The sequence below is a fragment of the Panthera tigris genome, chromosome A1, assembly GCF_018350195.1.
Source record: "Panthera tigris isolate Pti1 chromosome A1, P.tigris_Pti1_mat1.1, whole genome shotgun sequence".
NCBI classification, from domain to species: Eukaryota; Metazoa; Chordata; class Mammalia; order Carnivora; family Felidae; genus Panthera; species Panthera tigris.
The window spans coordinates 97,335,528-97,353,923 of record NC_056660.1 but is presented as its reverse complement, the minus strand read 5'-3'; the positions used below and the strand labels follow the sequence as shown (position 1 = coordinate 97,353,923).

Here is an 18,396-nt window from a genome sequence, read left to right as displayed (position 1 = left end):
AGCATTTGCTGAGACCCCAACGAGAAGGCAGCAAAGCCTCTCCTCAGACGTGGCTGACCACTGTCTCATTCTCCTGGCCTCTAAAACCGGCTTCTCGGGGCGCCTGGGTGGCTCAGTCAGTTAAGCGTTCGACTCTTGATTTCAGCTCAGGTCATGATCTCACGGTTCGTGAGTTCGAGCCCCATGTTAGGCTCTACGGAAATCAAGAGTTGGACGCTTAACCGACTGAGCCACGCAGGGACCCCAGGCAATAAGGTCTTAAGGCTTTGGGAGCCTAAAGCTGTCATGGTCACTTAGGGCATTTCACCATTTCCTTGGGAGAAAGTCTGCTCCCAGTTATTTACAAAATTAAATCTTGTCACCGCAAACCCGGAGAGCGTATTCCCAAGTACGCACACAGATGGTACTATACACACAAACACCAAACCCCCATCTCTCTCATCAGGCTCTGTGCTGACAGCTCAGAGCCTGGAGCCTGCTTTGGATTCTGTGGCTCCCTCTCTCTCTCTCTCTCTCTCTCTGTTCCTCTTCTGCTCGTTCTCTCTTAAAAATAAATAAACGTTAAAAAAAAATAAAAAAAATAAACATAAATACCACAAGGTACCACTTAATAGCAACACAGGCTTTGCCCAGGCTTGCAGATCCCCAGAGAAACACCTCTGAGACATTCAGTGCCCACTCAGCAGTTAGTCACTCAGGACGCACTGCAGCACAACTCTTCTTCAAGCTTCTTAAACTCTTAGAACAAGATTGAAGTAATTGTTCTTTCAGGTTCCTTGGTCAGCGGCCGCGGGAGCTGCGGGCTGACTCCCAGCATGCACCAGGCCTGCGGGGCCCTGGGGAAAACGAGACTGTGGGGCGCCCATCTGTTACTGCAGCCGCCCGTCCGGTGTCTGAGCGCTTCCCACCCACACAGGTGCACACGTTCTCCCCACAAGAGCGCCCCTGCCCAACCGGCACCCTCAATGGTGAATTTCCCTGAATGATGCTCTTCTCAAAGGAATGAAAACAAATTAGCTCACTGTGTAATCGCCTCTCACTTGGACTCTCCCACTTTCCACACCAGGGAGTGAACAAGACCTATGTGCAGAGCTCAATTTTACTTCACAGTGCCTCTTCATCTTCCTCACTGGTTATCCACTTAGGAGAAGGTGAAATAGGAAATCTTCAGGTGTTCAACCACTCCCTTTAGGTTTTGTAAATTCCCCCCAAAGCTGGTGAACGGCAGCCATACAAACAGATGAGGTCCGTCCTGCCTCAAGGAGAGCTCATGAACAAATGCAGGATGCAAAAAACCTATGTTTGGCAAAACTTCTTGTTGGCCAAACAGGCATGAGGGGGAAGAGGGGTGCGGTGCTTGATAGGGCCTGGACATTACCTCTCTGGGCCTCAGTTCTGCATCTCTAAAATAAGAGGTAAGATAAAAGAACGTGTGCTGTTGCTTTTTAACTCTAAATCGTGGTGATTTTACTTGTGTCTGGAGGAGAATCATTTTAATTACAAAGTCTCCTTACCGCAGATCTTCCTGAAATATTACAGACAGACACAATGAGTTGATTTTTTTTCAAGTTTATTTATTTTGAGAGAGAGAGTGAGAGTGAGTGGGAAGGGCAGAGAGAGGGAGGGAGAGAGAAAATCCCAAGCAGGCTTCGTGCTGTCAGCCTAGAGCCTGACACAGGGCTTGATCCCACGAAACGTGAGATCATGACCTGAGCCAAAATCAAGAGTCAGACACTTAAATGACTGAGCCACATAGGTGCCCCAGTGAGTTGATTTTTTTAAAATGCAGCTTACGCTATCATTTTAGGCACAACCCACTAAATGAAGAGAGGTATACGACGAAGCTCAACTCATTCTTTTCCAAGTTGTCAGCATCCTTCTCGTACAGATGGAAATGTTGACAAATAAACAGTTTGTGGCAGATCGAGTGACTCTGCGTTACTCTGAAGGGAAATCACTGGGTCTGGAGATTTCTCTGGCCCTACTGCATGCTCTGGCACTTGCCCACTTTTTGGGCTGTTTGCTGGATTACCCACAGCCAGGAACAGGGAACCTAATCATCTACGTTATCCTGACTGCTTACTGGTGTCATAGTTCGGGGACCAGAAAAGCGTGATACATATTCAGTCTGATGAAAATTTCAGAAGTAAGGAAGAAAAAGGCCCAGACACCCTGAAGCCGGGGGTGTGGAACAATGTCGGGTCATCAGTGATGTCCACCATACAGAAGATGGTTTGGCAAGGACCTTTAAACCAATGTTCCACTTTTAGTCCCTGTGAGCACTCTGTACTCCAAGGCTAATGACTACATAAAAGGAAACATGATCACATCAAAGTCTGGTATTTTAGACCCTATGCTGGACCTCTTACATTATACATGACATCAAGGTCAGCCGCACCCAGGGCCATGCATTTCTTCAGAGCCTTTCTTTTTCTTTCCATCTGCAGAGAAGGGCCGGCACAGGGAGGGAAGAGGGGAGAAAACCGGTACAGTAATGCTTAGCAAGGAATGCTGTTATAGAAGCTGTCGCACCTCATGAGGTCCCTAGGCAGCGAGGACCCTACCCAATGTGGCTTTCTGGTGACAGAAGAAATGAACAAGTTACCACCATGGAAAAAGTGAGCTGTTCTCTCCTATGATAAATACTCTGCCAGGTGTTGGTCCCATTCTTTCTAGTGTGAAGTCTCTATGAGGAGTCAGTCCTCAGGCATACCTCTGTCCTGTCATTTGGCTGACTTCAGTCATCCGACTGCCAAGTTGATTGATCACAACAGGCTGCCTGAGGGGCGCCTGGGTAGCTCAGTCAGCTAAGCTCCCGACTCTTCGTTTGGGCTCAGGTCAGGATCTCACAGTTCATGAAATTGAGCCCTGTGTTGGGCTCTGTGCTGACAGCACAGGGCCTGCTTGGGATTCATTCTTTCTCTCTCTCTCTCTCTCTCTCTCTCTCTCTCTCTCTCTCTCTCCCTCTTTCTCTGCCACTCCCCTGCTCACACACTCTTTCTCTTTCTCTCTCAAAATATATAAACTTAAAAAATAATAATAATAAAGGTTTAAAAAACAAAAAAATAGGCTTCATGAAAACCCACCAGGGAAGTGAGGACCCCAGAGAGGGCAGACCATGGTGAGACAGATTCAGCATAGGTAACCTGAAGTCCTGAGAAACTACCATATGGTCACTGAGGAACAGGTCAGTTACCTGTTAAAATGACATTTCAACCGAGGAGGGCTACCATCGAGAGTGTAAATGTCTGTGCATATTGCCAACAAGTTAATTCATCACCAGGAGACATTACAAGTTAACTGAGTAGATCACAACGGACTTGAGGATCACTCACTGTGTATACCCATCTTGCAGATTTTGAAGAAACTTGAAGCCGAGTGGATACTATAAGGTCACCAAATTGTGATAACCTAATATACACATAACTGAAGCCTATTTCATCTCAGTGACCAGGGGAGTCCACACTCCCTTTTCAAGTTGGCGACTCAAAAAACCTTGTCCCAAAGGTGCTTGGGTCTCCCCCAACCCTCCACTGCAGTGGGCTCCAGGTACCCCCTACCAGCCCTGCTGGGCTCCTAGATCCCCTCACCAGGGGAGAAGAATGCACTCAAGACTCCCTACCCGTGTCCCTAAGAGGCAGGAAAGAGCCTGGGTCTCCTCTTTCTTCTCCAACACCTGGCCTCTCCACCCCTTGCTTCCCGAGCCAGGGTGCAAACGAACACAGACCACAGGGAGCATCCCCCTGAATGCCAAGCTTGAGGATGGGGGGAGGGTAGCTTTGGGACATTCCCAGGAGTATCAGGTCAGGGTTAAAAGCATGGGTTCTGCGGATAGTCGGCGTCCATTCACACCCTGATTCCACTTTTTCTAGCTTTGTGATGTTAGGCACAGTTTGCAACCTCTCTGGACTTCAGATTGCTTTACTGTTATGCGGAGTCAACACAAGGGATTATTATACAAGTATTAAATGAGATACATAATCAGTTGCTTGGCACTGTGTCTGGCACACAGAAGACCTCAGTACATTTCAGTTTCAAAACTGTGTCTTCAGGGGCGCCTGGGTGGCTCAGTCGGTTACGTGTTCCACTCTTGACTTTGGCTCAGGTCTCTCTCTCTCTCAAAAAAAAAAAAAATTAATTAAACAGTAAAAAAATTTACTTTTGAGAGAGAGAGACAGAGACAGAGACAGAGACAGAGCACAAGCAGGGGAGGGACAGATAGAGAGAGGGAGACACAGAATCTCAAGCAGGCTCTGGGCTCTGAGCTGTCAGCACAGAGCCCGACGCAGGGCTTGAACCCACAGACTACAAGATCATGACCTGAGCCAAAGTCAGACACCTAACTGACTGAGCCACCCAGGCACCCCCATTAAATTTTTTTTTTCTAATAAAAATTAAAAAATAAAGGAGAGGGGTGCCTGGGTGGCTCAGTTGGTTAAGTGTCTGACTTCGACTCAGGTCATGATCTCACAGTCTGTGATTTCAAGCCCCATGTTGGGCTCTGTGCTGACAGCTCAGAGCCTGGAGCTAGCTTCTGATTCTCTCTCTCTCTCTCTCTCTCTCTCTCTCTCTGTCTCTCTCTCTGCCCTTCCACTGCTCACGCTCTGTCTCTCTCAAAAATAAATAAACACTAAAAAAAAATTAAAACAAAAATAAAGGAGAGATAAATGCCTAAAATTGGACAAAGTGTTGAGGATACCTTGAAGAATGGAGCTCAGTCACTGACTGTATGAATAGGAAATGATCACCTCATACCACTTACACTGGGGAAGAAAACAGATGTGGTCTTGCCCTCCAGAGCTTGTGATCTGGAGAAGAGATGCTAAACAGCAACGGCAAGGCCAAGAACAGGTGCTCTAAGAGAAGGCAGATCCTAATTCAGGCTGGAGGCTCAGAACAAATCCCTCCAAGGAAGTGAAAAGAACGTCAGGTGGGGAGAAGGAGATAGCCGGCAGGAGGCCCAGCAGGTGCAAACACTCTGAATTAGGAAGCTGATGGAAAAGAACCAGGAAAGACATCAGGTGCGGTGAGGAGCCCAAGGTGGAAGGCGTGGCCATCTGCTGTGGGAAGGACACTTACTCCACAGACACCTAAAGGGAGGGAATGGGTGAAGGTGAGTCTGTCACTCTGGGGGCAGGAAGTTGAGGGATGGTCTAATGGCAGGCCTGGTGAGGAGGCAGGAGAGAAATGGGTGAGGGCAGGGTAAAACCTATTAGGGGCCCCAGAGGAGGAGCTGAGCTCACTCACAGCTCCAGGGTCACTTTTTCCCGAGTCCCCACATAGCAACCCCTCCTTAACAATGGCTTCCTCACAGGGCACCTGGGTGGCTCAGTCGGTTAAACATCTGACTCTTGATTTTGACTCCGGTTATTTGATCTCACAGTTCATGGGATCGAGCGCCGTGTTGGGCTCTGTGCTGACAGCGCCGAGCCTGCTTGGGATCCTCTCTCTCCCCCTCTTGCTGCCCCTCTCCCAATCTCTCTCTCTCTCTCAAAATAAATAAACATTAAAAAAAAAAACTATAAAAAAATGGCTTTCTTACTTTCTGGTACCAAGGCTACAAGAACCTAGACGAAGGAATTATGCATCCCATGACGTTTAACAGTAGAAAGGTCCTCAGAGATCAGAGCCACCCTTCATTTTTTCTATTTCACAAATAAGTAATTTACTCAACAGGATGCCCCTAAACGCAAAAAAATGTGGCCGTCAGCCTATCTCCTCAGGAAGCCGCCATCCACTGGAAACTGTTGGTGTCTTCCTTTCTATGACCTTCCCCTTTTTCGCAAAGTGGGTTTCGTCCTTCATTTCTCTTGCTTTCTTATTCACATCATGCCCGTATATCTTAAATTCATTCAGCTTTTAATAAAGCCAGGACTGGATTATTTCTTTCTGTTTAATACTCAAGCACAATCACCTATTCATTTGTAAGCAGGCAAAATTCAGTCAATTCTTTAGGAGGTGGCCATAGACTGAGGATGGAATCTCAGCCCTCCTGGCACAGAGTCAAGTGCGTTCTAAGCTATGATGGCTTAACAATATCCCCAGTCATTTGCTTCCACATTCATTCACATACACAAATATGTTGGCCTCTAAGGACTTCTGAATCGACTTGATATTTTTTTCAGATTTAACCCAAAGAAAGTATAAGTCTCTCACTGGAGCTCAGAATAATGACTTACAAGCATCTCCCATGATAGGAAGTCAGGCACCAACTATCGCAAGGCAATGTAGACAGTGTGAAGAGCCTGTGGTAATGCCACACTAAATGAGATACTCAACTCTATCAGGAGAAAAAAAAAAAAAAAGCTAAGGAGAGGGGAAAGGACTAGTGAGGAGAGAGAAAAAGTAATACTTTACACAGGGTAAGTCCTTTCAAAGACATCCCGGGGGTGACAGCTAAACAGAGGGTTCTAGATTACAGCTAATACCCAGCCTTGTAAGAAGTGCCCAGGATATGGACACACACTCACACACAAACACACCCTTTATTTCCTGGCAGAAGTGACAATGATTCTGTGAATAAAGTATTCACGCCATCTCCCTGCAGTTATTCCATATCTTTCCCTAATCGCCATCAATGTAAAACTGTAGCACCTCATGTCGTATTTTTTTAAAATTCTGGGCCTTCTGTAAAAAGCAGAGTCCAGACCATTTTGCTGCAGTTCTGCAGAATGGAAATGATGGCAGGTGGAGGTAGTAAGGGGAGGACCTAGTAGGGAGGGGCCATCAAGCACCCTCTTCACCCTCAGTGTTTAGGCTACTATCCAGAGAGCTGGGCGGGAGAGAACAAGGTGGATGCCGCGAGAGGAATATAGTCTACACTCTGCGATGACGTTTTTTCCATCTTCCCCCCCTGCTCCTTCTTTCCCAAAAGAAAGGAAAAACACACCTGGGAGAAAATGCCAATTTAAATATTACTTGTAATCAGTACAAGAGTTCACCAGGCTGGATTCTCTCAGCCTGTTTCCTATCTGCCTTTGACTACCTTTGACTTACTATAAATTGCTTTTATAAAGACAAAAACAAAAAACAAAAAACAGCCATCAGCACATGGCTCCATCAAGACAGAGGCCACAGCCAGGAAACATTAATCCCCCACGCTCCACATCAAGCTCAAACACAATGCTCCTGGCTGTCATTTTTCATTCACAACAGCCTCACATTTCTATTAAACAACCTCTTTTACTGACTTCTTTCCCCACACCACATAATAAGGTAAACACCAGCCCCCAGAGACCACATTATGAAACACAGAGCTTTACTTTGGGAAAGGAATCAGTAAAAAGACAGAAGAGGCCAAGTTTGAAGGGATCTCCCTAAGTCATTCACCTCTACCAAATGGAGAAATGATGGGGTTCCTTTCTGCTCCCCAGGCTCCCAGCGGCTGCTGCCATTAACTTGAAACTACCAGTTTCCCAAGAGGCTGCTCCAAAAGAAAAGGAATTTTCATAATTATGAACAGTCTCCTCTCCTACTACTCTCTAATTTTCCCCAATTCTCCTCCCTCCCACCCCCATTTACAAGAGGACTTTTGTACACATCGAGTTTCAGGAAACAAAGCATACAAACATTCACACACAAATAAACTCCCAGAACTAACACCAGCGTATAATTGTGTTTTCGTTGGAGCTTTTCCAGCCCTGTCACCCGTTCTCTGTTAGGAGTAAAGGAAACCCTTTGCCTGGGTGAAGTTAGAAACAGACAAACTCCTCAGTTTACAAGCTGCACAAGACGCCCCTCACATCTCTGGGCTCCCTTAAGCCCCCCAAAAAATGAATTCACCACTTCAGTAAAGAAAAAAAAGAAAAAAACAACAACTAACCTATTCCCTAAATGAAGATCTTTCACTTCTCCCCCTCACTCGGCTTCCCCTTTTAACCGGAAACACACGGAGTTTCCAATTTCTGAAACCCTTTTTAAGGGTCCCTCAACTGTTGGGGCTCTTGCAAAGAAGTCCTAATGCAGGCAGGCAAGCGCTTTTCAAAGCACATTTTGCATTCTTGGAGTCAGTACTGGGGCCGTTTCCTTTCCAGACAAATCTACAAAGCAGCTTTTAGTGGGCTGCCTGCGCTAAATCGGACTCGTCCTCTCCTTGTCTCGTTGGGGCTGCGGGGTGAGCAGGGTACAGGGCTCTGTATAGTCAGCTCTAGCTGAGCTGCGACAAAGTAGCCACCGCTCGTTGTAAAACTCCCATCTGCTCCCCTACTACGCCTTTCCTCCACATTCCTCCGCGGGACTTGGCCGCTCCCCCCGCCCACCAACCCCCAAGAAATCAAAGCCATACCTTCCTTGGATTCTTCTGCTTCGGAGTGCATGGTGTCAGGGTAACCGGCTGCAGGGGCGATTACCGCTGACATGTACTCAGACGAGCTTCAAGTTTGCTCCGAGGCCAAAACCCCGCTCACGACAGAAAATAAAAGGAAGGGGAGCCACTAAAATCAAAACCTCCCCGGGGCGGAGGGCTGGTTCTGGTGCAGGGATTTTTGCAGGGGGAAACTTCTGCAAGAGTGACGAATCGCGTCTCGGCTGGGCGGCGGGAGTCCGCCCCCGGGGCCGCGCGGACCCGGCCCGTCGCAGGGCGGAGGCGACCTGGCGCGGCTGGCGGGGCCCAGGCGCACGCAGGTGGGGTGGAGGCCAGGACCGCAGCCCGACTCTCGGAACAGGCAGGGCCGAGGGGCGCCGTGGGCAAACGTGACCGAGGCTGGCTAAGCCTGTGAAATACATGTGCAACTAAAGCAACAAGGCTCATCTCAGCGCGCGCTGCAATTGCACAGAAATAAGAAATGCACTTACGGTCACAGAAATACCCCTGGATCTTTGGGTTACATTTTTCGGCGCCCATTTAACTTTCCTTGTCTTGGGGTCTGACATGCCAAGAAATAAGGATGTTGAAGCTGCTCTGGTTTGTACGTTCCTTTTGCGGGGAAAGTAACGTGGCCCTTGGTCCATGTGGCTGGAAGGACCAGTTTCACCAGGCACAGGCAACCTCACCAGCCCAAGAGCAGGGCCTTTTGAAGAAAGTGGGGTTGGCCTCCACCCCTTACCTTTGCACTGAAAAAGCAGACAAGGCGGCTTACTCAGCATAACCCGGGCGAGCACTCTTACTCAAACCCCAGCTCGGGCGCGGGAGCAGCTCCATTACAAGGTAGCTCTAAGGATGGTCCTCGGAACGGAGAGCGCCCTTCCCTTCCCGCGCTACTGTCGACAAAGCGGGATAAATTCTTTCCAAATGCCAAAGGGGGAGGCCGGTATTCCGGCTTTTGAAATGCTGATAGAGTAGAAAGTCTGGCAGAGCGTGGGGAGGAGAACTCAGTTCTGCCCCCTGGTCTGGTCCACTGGCTCCTTACAAGTGGTTGAGAGGTGGGCGTCTTCACTTGGTGAAACCTTGGTTTTTCCTTCCGAGGGTCGTGGATTAGAGCTGACATGGAGATACCTGTCTTAATGGAGGTATTTTGCAGAGCACTAGTTTTCTCACCAATCTAAGGCAAAAGATGCCCCAATAACATACCGGAAAGATGGTGAACTCTGAGAAAAGTTATATTCTTTTAATAAGTATCTTCTCCAGCTGCTTTCTTTTTCCTCATTTCCCATTTTTATATGGGCAAAAACACAAGAGTAGGCACTAAGGTAAATTTGGTGAAAACAATACACAAAAGATCTGGATTTAAAGAACCTGAATTAAAATTTATCATTTTTTAATGACTTTCAGCAAATTAATCTCTTTGGGCCTCCCTTCCCTCACATGTAAAATGAGGATTACAAATAGTATTTACTTGACATATTTATGTTTGGTATTAAATAAGGTAATAGAAGTGGCACCTGGGTGGCTCAGTTGGTTAGCCGTTGGACTTCGGCTCAGAACATGATCTCACAGTTTGTGAGTTCAAGCCCTGCGTCGGGGGCTCTGTGCTGACAGCTCAGAGCCTGGAGCCTGCTTCCGATTATGTGTCTCCCTCTCTCTCTGCCCCTCCCCTGCTCACACTCTGTCTCTCTCTCAAAAATAAATTAGAAAACATTAAAAAAAATAATAAGTAAGGTGATACAAGCAAAAAATGATTTGAAAAGCATAAAGTCCTACAGAGATTATTACAAAGTATTGCACCATTAAAAGTAAATTTTCGTAGAAGATGCTCGAACTTTTTATTTCAATATTGGGTTTGAACAGGAAAAAAGCATTTATGCAAGTCACAAGCAGTAAAGGTGATTATAAAGATTAATATAAGGCCCAGATATGCAATCACTTCCTATTACTGAGTGATTCTAACATAGCTAAGACCCTAAGCAGACTTTTATCTCCATTTCACTGAAAGGGCAGGATGATGACAGAAAGACAGCTAATCCAGAGAAGAGGAGAAACATCTGGATAATATGAGTGCTGTGGAGCCTCTCCTGGAAAATGACCTCACCACCTGAAGGGTAACAGTCTGCATCCTTCCGAAAGTCACAGTTCACTGCCTGGTCCCCTCTGCCATACATTCTCAGTCAGGAGCTGCGAAGATGTGGAACTTCACTCGGCAACCTCAAACTTAATGGAGGAGACGTGACCATTCTGATCCCAAAGAAATGCTCCCCCCACCAGTAAGAAGTGACCTTTCCTGGCCTGTCCGAGGAATCATTCTGGAAGCCCTTGTTGGCACACACATCATTGGTCCTCCCCCTCCCTCACCACAGCCCCGATGTCTGCAGATGTCCACCAGGGGCCCTACAGGATCTCATCAGGGCTGTGCACCACACGGTAAGACAGCTCCCATTCATCTATAACTGGACTAAGGTGTGCCACCTTTTTCAAGGTGATGGTTACGCAGACTCAGACAACCCAAATTCCGGGCCCAATCCCCTGCAGGCAGGGCTCATTTTCAGCCTCTTCATGCAGAAAGTGCCCTCATAAGAATTATTAAATCTCCTTTTGCAAGTCCAGTTACGTACAAACCACATGAGACGCGTTAAAATACATGCCCTTGATGTTCTGCTTGTTTTTACACCGGCTTCACAAACAGGCCTGCAGCCCTGCTCAGGTTAGCCAAGGAGAAGAAGGGCTGCTGAATGAACAGTCCAAGGGCAGCCACGTCAGCCTCGTAATTCAATTCAGAGTCACTGTAGCAGCTCCATCTTTGAACAGTGGCTCCCCCGCCCCCATCCTCAGGAAACCTGGAAAAAAACTTGTTTAGCATTTAAATGCAATCCAGCAGTCACCTTGGGGAAGAACATCCAGATTCAGCTCAAGAGTAAGGAACATGCAGCATATTTTAAAAGACTGTAGGGGCACCTGGGTGGCTGAGTCGGTTGAGCATCTGGGCTCTTGATTTCAGCTCAGGTCACTATCTCATGGGTTCATGGCTTTGAGCACTTAGTTGGGCTCTGTGCTGACAGCACAGAGCCTGCTTGGAATTCTCGGTCTCTCTCTGCCCCTCCCCTGCTCACTCTCTATCTCTGTCTCAAAATAAATTAAAAAAAAAAAAAAAAGAAAGAAAGAAACTTGGGGCACCTGAGTGGCTCAGTCGGTTAGGCATCTGACTTCAGCTCAGGTCAGGATCTCGCAGTTTGTGAGTTCGAGCCCCACATCAAGCTCTGTGCTGACAGCTCAGAGCCTGGAGCCTGTTTCAGATTCTGTGTCTCCCTCTCTCTCTGACTCTCCCCCATTCATGCTCTCTCTCTGTCTCAAAAATAAGTAAATATTAAAATAAAAATAAAATAAAAAGAAACTTTAAAAGACTGTATGGGGACAAGGACGCCCCTCAGTCGCCAGTATAATCTTGGGCAAAGTGCACTGCCCCATCCCCCCATGCCACAAGTGAAGCCAAAGGACAGCAGATTCTCTGGGACTTCCCTGTCATTTCCCATATATGCTCGGTCAGTCACTTCATCTTGATTTTGCTCTGCTTTTATTCAAAAGGGGATTAGTCCCTGTTCAGCCCCCAGAGAATAATGCTCCAGTACTCATGATGATTTACCTCCTGTGGAATGTGTTCACTCTTGGATGTTTAAGAAATATTCCAACAGGGGCACCTGGGTGGCTCAGTTGCTTGAGTGTCAGATGTGGGCTCAGATCATGATCTCCAGGCCCCTGAGTTGGAGCACCTCGTGGGGCTTGCTGCTGTCAGCACAGAGCCCGCTTAGGATCCTCTGTCCCCTCTTTCTCTGCCCCTCCTCTGCTCATGCTCTCTCTCTCAAAATAAATAAACATTTAAAAAAAATTAAAAAATAAATATTCCAGGATGCTTTAGTCCTGCAATATGCTTAGAGGTCACACCAATAATCATTATAGACCACCTGATACAAAACAGCAATTAAGTTGGCAACCCTTGTCACTTAAAACCAAACTGCACTTACACACATGGTGTGGACCTTCTGCTCGTGCCCAATAGTGGATCTTCCGCCTTCTGTGTCAAGATGGGAGACTTAACATACTGGCTAGGATTCTGGGTGTTTTTCTATTCATCCGGGCATTATCAAATACGTATATGTATCACATGTGAACGGACTCTGCCCATGTGGAGCTTACTGGTATAATTTTGGCAATCTTGAACACAGATCTAAACAACTCAGCCTTTCAAGTGACCTTGATTTTAAGGAAGGTTTATTAACACTCTCTTAACTGAATTTTATCACAGAGCAGCAGAAAAATCTTTTTTTTTAAGTTTACTTATTTATTTTTGAGAGAGAGCATGAGTGGGGGAGGGGCAGAGAGAGGGAGAGAGAGAGACAGAGACAGAGAGAGAATCCCAAGCAGGCTCCGTTTTGTCAACACATAGCTCCATGTGGGGCTCCAACTCACGGACTGTGAGATCATGACCTGGGCCAAAATCAAGAGTTGGACGCTGAACCAACTGAGCCACCCAGACAGCCCGAAAATTCTCCTCTTAAATTATACTTCAACAAAGCTGTTTTACAGAAAAGAAAGAAAGCCTGGGCTTTGGGGCCTTTTGCTTATAGCTGTCCAGATGTATGCTAAGAACAACAAGGTCAGCAAGTTTTCAGACTCACAAAGGACAAGACCAGCAGAATCAAGAAGAGAAGAGAGGCTTACTCAGGAAGTATCTGCTCATAGTCAACAATGCTGTACATTCTCTGCAGTGAAAAATACTAAGCATCTGTATAAATTAGTCATATACCTACACTTTCAGGACACAAAAACCCCACACCATAAGGACATCTATTGTATTAAATAGGTTTTTTTTGTTTTTAATGTGTATTTATTTTTGAGAGAGAAAGAGAGAGCACAAGCAGGGGAGGGGCAGAGAGAGAGAGGGAGACACCGATTCTGAACCAGGCTCCGGGCTCCAAGCTGTCACCAGGGCTCAAACCCACGGACCTCGAGATCATGACCCGAGCTGAAGTTGGACGCTTAGCTGACTAAGCCACCCAGGCGTCCCTAGTATTTTTTATTTCTAAACTGCTGACAGGAGACTGAACCTGTACACAGGACATTTTAAGGCAGAAAAGAACAAGTTGTTTACTTAGTATAAAAAGTGGCTTTCTGCTACTTGACTTTGAGGCTCTCCTCAACTCCTGTTGTATGATTGCATCTACACTCTTGAAAGTGCCTGGAAGACTGCCATGCTCTACGCATACAGCTGCCTTTCAGCCTCTCTCCTCACAAGTGTTGAAGATCTGAGTTCTTGGGCTCACCTGGTTGAGGCCACAGGCTTTGCATCCTTGTTATCCTTCCCAGACATTTCTGTATTTTACCTTCGAAAAAAGGGCTGAGGTTAAATGGGTCTCTCCCCACAGCTCTCTCCTCCTCCCACCCTGGCCCTGCTCTCCGTGCCTTAAGAAAATATTTATTTAGGAGGCACCTGAGTGGCTCAGTCAGTTGAGTGTCCAACTTTGGCTCAGGTCATGATCTCATAGGTTCAAGCCCCACATCAGGCTCACTGCTTTACCGCGGAGCCCGCTTTGGATCCTCTGTCACCCTCTCTCTCTGCCACTCTCCTGCTTATGCTCTCTCTCTCAAAAATAAACTTAAAAACACATTTTTTTTTTATTTACCAGAAATGGAGAAGGGGGCTCTCCATTGATAGTGGAGGTCACTTATGTATCTTCTCAGGTGGAGAAAGAGCCTGATGCTTATGCATTGCTGGGTACTGGGATGAGGTTGGGGACTTCAGAGTGGGGCAAAGCACTGCTGTACATCAAGAAAAACTGCTGAGGGGCGCCTGGGTGGCTCAGACAATTAAACATGTGACTCAATAACAGCTCAGGTCATGATCTCACGTTCGTGGGTTCGAGCCCCATGTAGGGCTCTTCACTGACCGCTCAGAGCCTGCTTGACATTCTCTTTCCCTCTGTCCCTCTGCCTCTCCCCCCCTCAAAATAAATAAACTTTATTTAAAAAAAAAGAAAAGAAAGGGGCGCCTGGGTGGCGCAGTCGGTTAAGCGTCCGACTTCAGCCAGGTCACGATCTCGCGGTCTGTGAGTTCGAGCCCCGCGTCAGGCTCTGGGCTGATGGCTCGGGGCCTGGAGCCTGTTTCCGATTCTGTGTCTCCCTCTCTCTCTGCCCCTCCCCCGTTCATGCTCTGTCTCTCTCGTCCCAAAAATAAATAAAAAACGTTGAAAAAAAAAATTAAAAAAAAAAAAAAAGAAAAAAGGAAAACTGCTGGGATTCAGTGTGACCATGGAAGAGGGGGGAAGCTGCCTCCCAGGGCCCTGCCTGGGAGTTTGAAGTGTGCTATGGGTAAACTCTCTCATTCTCCTTCTGTGACACCTTCAGCAAATCCCACATCCTCACTAATGCTCTGAGTGTGAGTGGACAATTCTGAAGGGATGGAAAGAAGTTATGACATCTGAGGTGGACACACTGGGAGACAACAGCACATCTGGGATACACTTGTTACCTCAGCTTTCATTGTCTGTGTTACTTTTCCTCTAAGGAATCTTCCTTCCTTGCTAAAAAAGTGTTTAGCAGATGCCTAAATACACATACACTCAAAATCAGGCCCGAAAATATTATCTGAAGAAGGTATGATGCATGGTCTTTCTTTCATAATACTTAACGATGATGCCTTGCATTTACATAGATTTTATTGCAGGTTTATTCATTCATTTTGAAGGAGAGAGAGTGATAGAGAATGAGAATCCCAAGCAAGCTCCAATCCCAAGCTGGCTCTGCCAGCTCAGAGCCTGAGGAGGGGCTTGAACTCACAAACCATGAGATCATGACCTGAGCCAAATCCCAGGGTCAGACATGAAACTGACTGAGCCACCCAGGCGCCCCTATATAGATTTTATTAAAAAAAAAAAAAAAAAAAAAAGATTTTATTCAGACTTCCCAGTTAGCCCCCTTGGGTCATCATACCCATTTTACAGATATGTCATTAAAGAACTCTATGCCTTGCTCAAGATTACAAAACTAAGTAGTTGTGTTCTTTGGACCTCAGTAAATGCAGTCTACGCTCCCTGTATCCTCTAACTAGACTTTCCCATTCTATGAAACTACACATGTGAAATTCAAATCCTTTATTTTGCAGAATAACTCAAAGGCCACTCTACTGGGAGACTTCCAGAGTTCGAACTGACCAGGATGCTAGCACAGACTGCTCAAATCGCTCCGTCTGAATGCTTAGACCACAGCCTCCCATGAAAGTTACTCCATTCCTGATGGTCAATGCTTTAAATAAGCTATACGTTCAATAGCTTCTATTTATTCAGTTACATGAAACTACTACAATTAAAAAAAATTTTTTTAATGTTTTTATTCATTTTTGAGAGATGGAGAGAGACAGAGTACAGTGGGGGACGGCAGAGAGAGGGAGACACAGAATCTGAAGCAGGCTGCAGGCTCTGAACTGTCAGCACAGAGTCTGACGCGGGGCTTGAACTCACCAAGATGAGATCATGACCTGAGCAGAAGTCAGACGCCTAACCGACTGAGCCACCCAGGCGCCCCTTTTTGTTTTTAAATAAAAGTTCGCTCAGGACCCTAACTAAACGTGCTGGCATGTGGGGCTGCCGGGAGCAGGGAAAAGAATACCAGACTTGATACAGGAGAATGGCACCTGATGACCTTAAAGCTAGGAAGCACTGCCTCCTGTGCATTAGGATGTTTTTTCCTCTTCCTTGTCCTCTTACTTTCCTTCGAAGAATGGGCAAGCCATTTAACCTCTCTGAGCCTCCGTTTCCACATCTGTAAAATGGGGTTAATGCCACTTATTTAACAGAGGAGAAACAATAGTGAAATGAGGCAAGAATTGGATGAAGCACTGAAAGTTCTAAAATCCCCCTTCGACCCTTTCCCGAATACTTTCACGAATGAGGCCAGGTTGTTTTAGGTTGCAGAACATGTATTTGGACGTCCTAAGTGCCGGCCCCACAGACATTCCAGACAGATATGGCAACTTGATGTGCATGGTCCAGTGACAGAACGTGAACACAAAAGGACTGGACTTCCTTCCCGTGCCCAGACTAATGGGGTCAACACTGGGATAACATGAGAGGGGTTCCTGACGGGATGCACCAGGAAGAAGCAAGGCAGGACTGAGACTGAGCCTGGAAGTCACCGGGTCCCATCTGACCCACCAATGCCTGGCTTTCCTCTGGAAAAGCAGCAGGAGGAAAAACTGATCCACAACCACAGTCCCAGAAACTCTGGTTAGGAGGGAACCTCAGAGCTCACTCCTCTAGTCCTCGACCCGGCTGGTGAAGCAATCTCTTACCCCCATCCCAGGCAGCAAGCATTCAACCAGGCTGTCCTTGCTGACCTCTATTCAGACTCCCTCCTCAAAGAGACAGCCTCCTCTCCTTTCTGACACCTAGGGGTCTCCTCCTTATCATAAACTGAAATTCCAGAGCAGGGATTGTTACCTGACGGCCACGCGAAGCACTGACTTTACACCTTCCGGCAAGGATGTAATTTTGTAACGAGATGAACACAGATTTTTTAACTCGATTGTCTTTTTTAACAACCCAGGGGAGATCCTCCTCATACTGGCCAGGGGGCTGCAGTTGAAGGCAAGGTCAGATGGTTACGCAGCTTTCCAGTGCCTGCCACACATCTGTTGTTGGTTATGGTGAAGAATTCAGAAGCAGGAAGCTCTGGAGGACGTGGTGGCAGTGACCACGTCTTCTCTCCCCTGTGCGCTCACTCCAAGGCCGTACAAAACGATGCCAAGACAGGTTGGGTCAACAGGCCCTCCTTGCTGGCGCCTGAGCAGTTAAGAAGCTTTATTCCGGTTTCTGAATAAAATGTGAAATCCACACGGAAACGAAAGGAATGCTTCCTATGTGAAATCTGCACCGCAGACCCCTGCCCTGAGATCCATTTGAAAGTTGAATCCTCTCCAAGTTGGCATAATTTGATTTTTACATGGAGTTTCTGACCCGGGTAGAGTGGCTGTTCAATCACTTTTGTGCCCACTGGTCACTATGTTAGAGACAGAAAACCCTGGAAGGCAGAGCTACAGGGCAGGACAGGCTTGCCAGGTGAATGTAGCCAAGGCTGAAACCCAACAGATCAACTCAGCAGGTGGTAAAAATACGAACCAAAGGAGACCTTATCCAAACAGCGTTTCAGTGGGGAAGGGGAGACTGTTTTGCAAGTAAGACTGAAAGGATCAGTTTTTCCATGTGAACAGGTCAGGTTACACAACTAAAGCCTTTCAGCTTCTCCTTAAAGAAGAAATATAGAAACATGTCTAATCATTATGATTCACCAAGTCGGAGACATCACCGAAACAAATGTATTTTCTGAGAAACTGCTAATACGAACAGGGAGCCTGCCTACCGAATACAAAGTCTTATTAAGCCCATAGAAACAGAAGAGAGCTAAAACTTGTAACTTTCTTCATCTGCAATCTACTTCACTGGAATTTTTACCACTGAATTCAGCCAAGTCCCATCATACGCCATTTTACCTTCTCGACTTCAACTACCTACAATCAGCCCAAAACAGAAACAGAAAAAACATAACAATCCACATATTGCATCCACTGCCATTCATTTAATGATTTTTATGCTGCAGAGCAAGCCTGAGACAGAGCTGGGAATTGGTTGGTCCCCACTGCCTCTTGTCTCTGTATGGCCTCCCCACACTGTGAGCCTCTCCTGCACGGATGGTGAATGTTGTATTTCAGGCTGTGTATTTTTTTTGTATCCAAGTGCCTCCAAAGACAAGCCACAATTTCATCTAGTCCCACAGAAACAGCAGCCCACTCCAATGGTAGAGGAAACACTTAGACAGTAAGTCTTATACTTACTGGAAAGTGATCTGCTATTCTCCAATCTGGTAATTTCCTAAGAGGTTTTCAAAAATAATATGACCCCAGACAGTTTTGACTTTACATATGACTCTCCTGTATTTAACCAAACTGGCACCTTAGATTCTCATGTGTTACAGTGGTGTGGTCAGAATTGTTGAAACAGACTCATAAATTTTTTTAATGTTTAGTTTTGAGAAAAAGA

General features: G+C 46.6%; 1 protein-coding gene across 3 annotated transcripts in view; it reads right to left on the bottom strand.

Moving 5' to 3' along the window:
- TNFAIP8 (TNF alpha induced protein 8) overlaps window positions 1–18,396 on the bottom strand; it is a 131,887-nt gene that overhangs the window by 29,216 nt on the left and 84,275 nt on the right. Inside the window, exon 1 of one of the 3 annotated variants that reach the window (XM_007086837.3) lies at window positions 8,285–9,758. The exons of the other annotated variants lie outside the window; for them this stretch is intronic. Within the exon in view, the coding sequence (XP_007086899.1) occupies window positions 8,285–8,357 (73 nt within the window). The 5' untranslated portion in view covers window positions 8,358–9,758. Of the gene's footprint in view, window positions 1–8,284; window positions 9,759–18,396 lie in introns of those variants that run through there. 3 annotated transcript variants of the gene reach the window in all.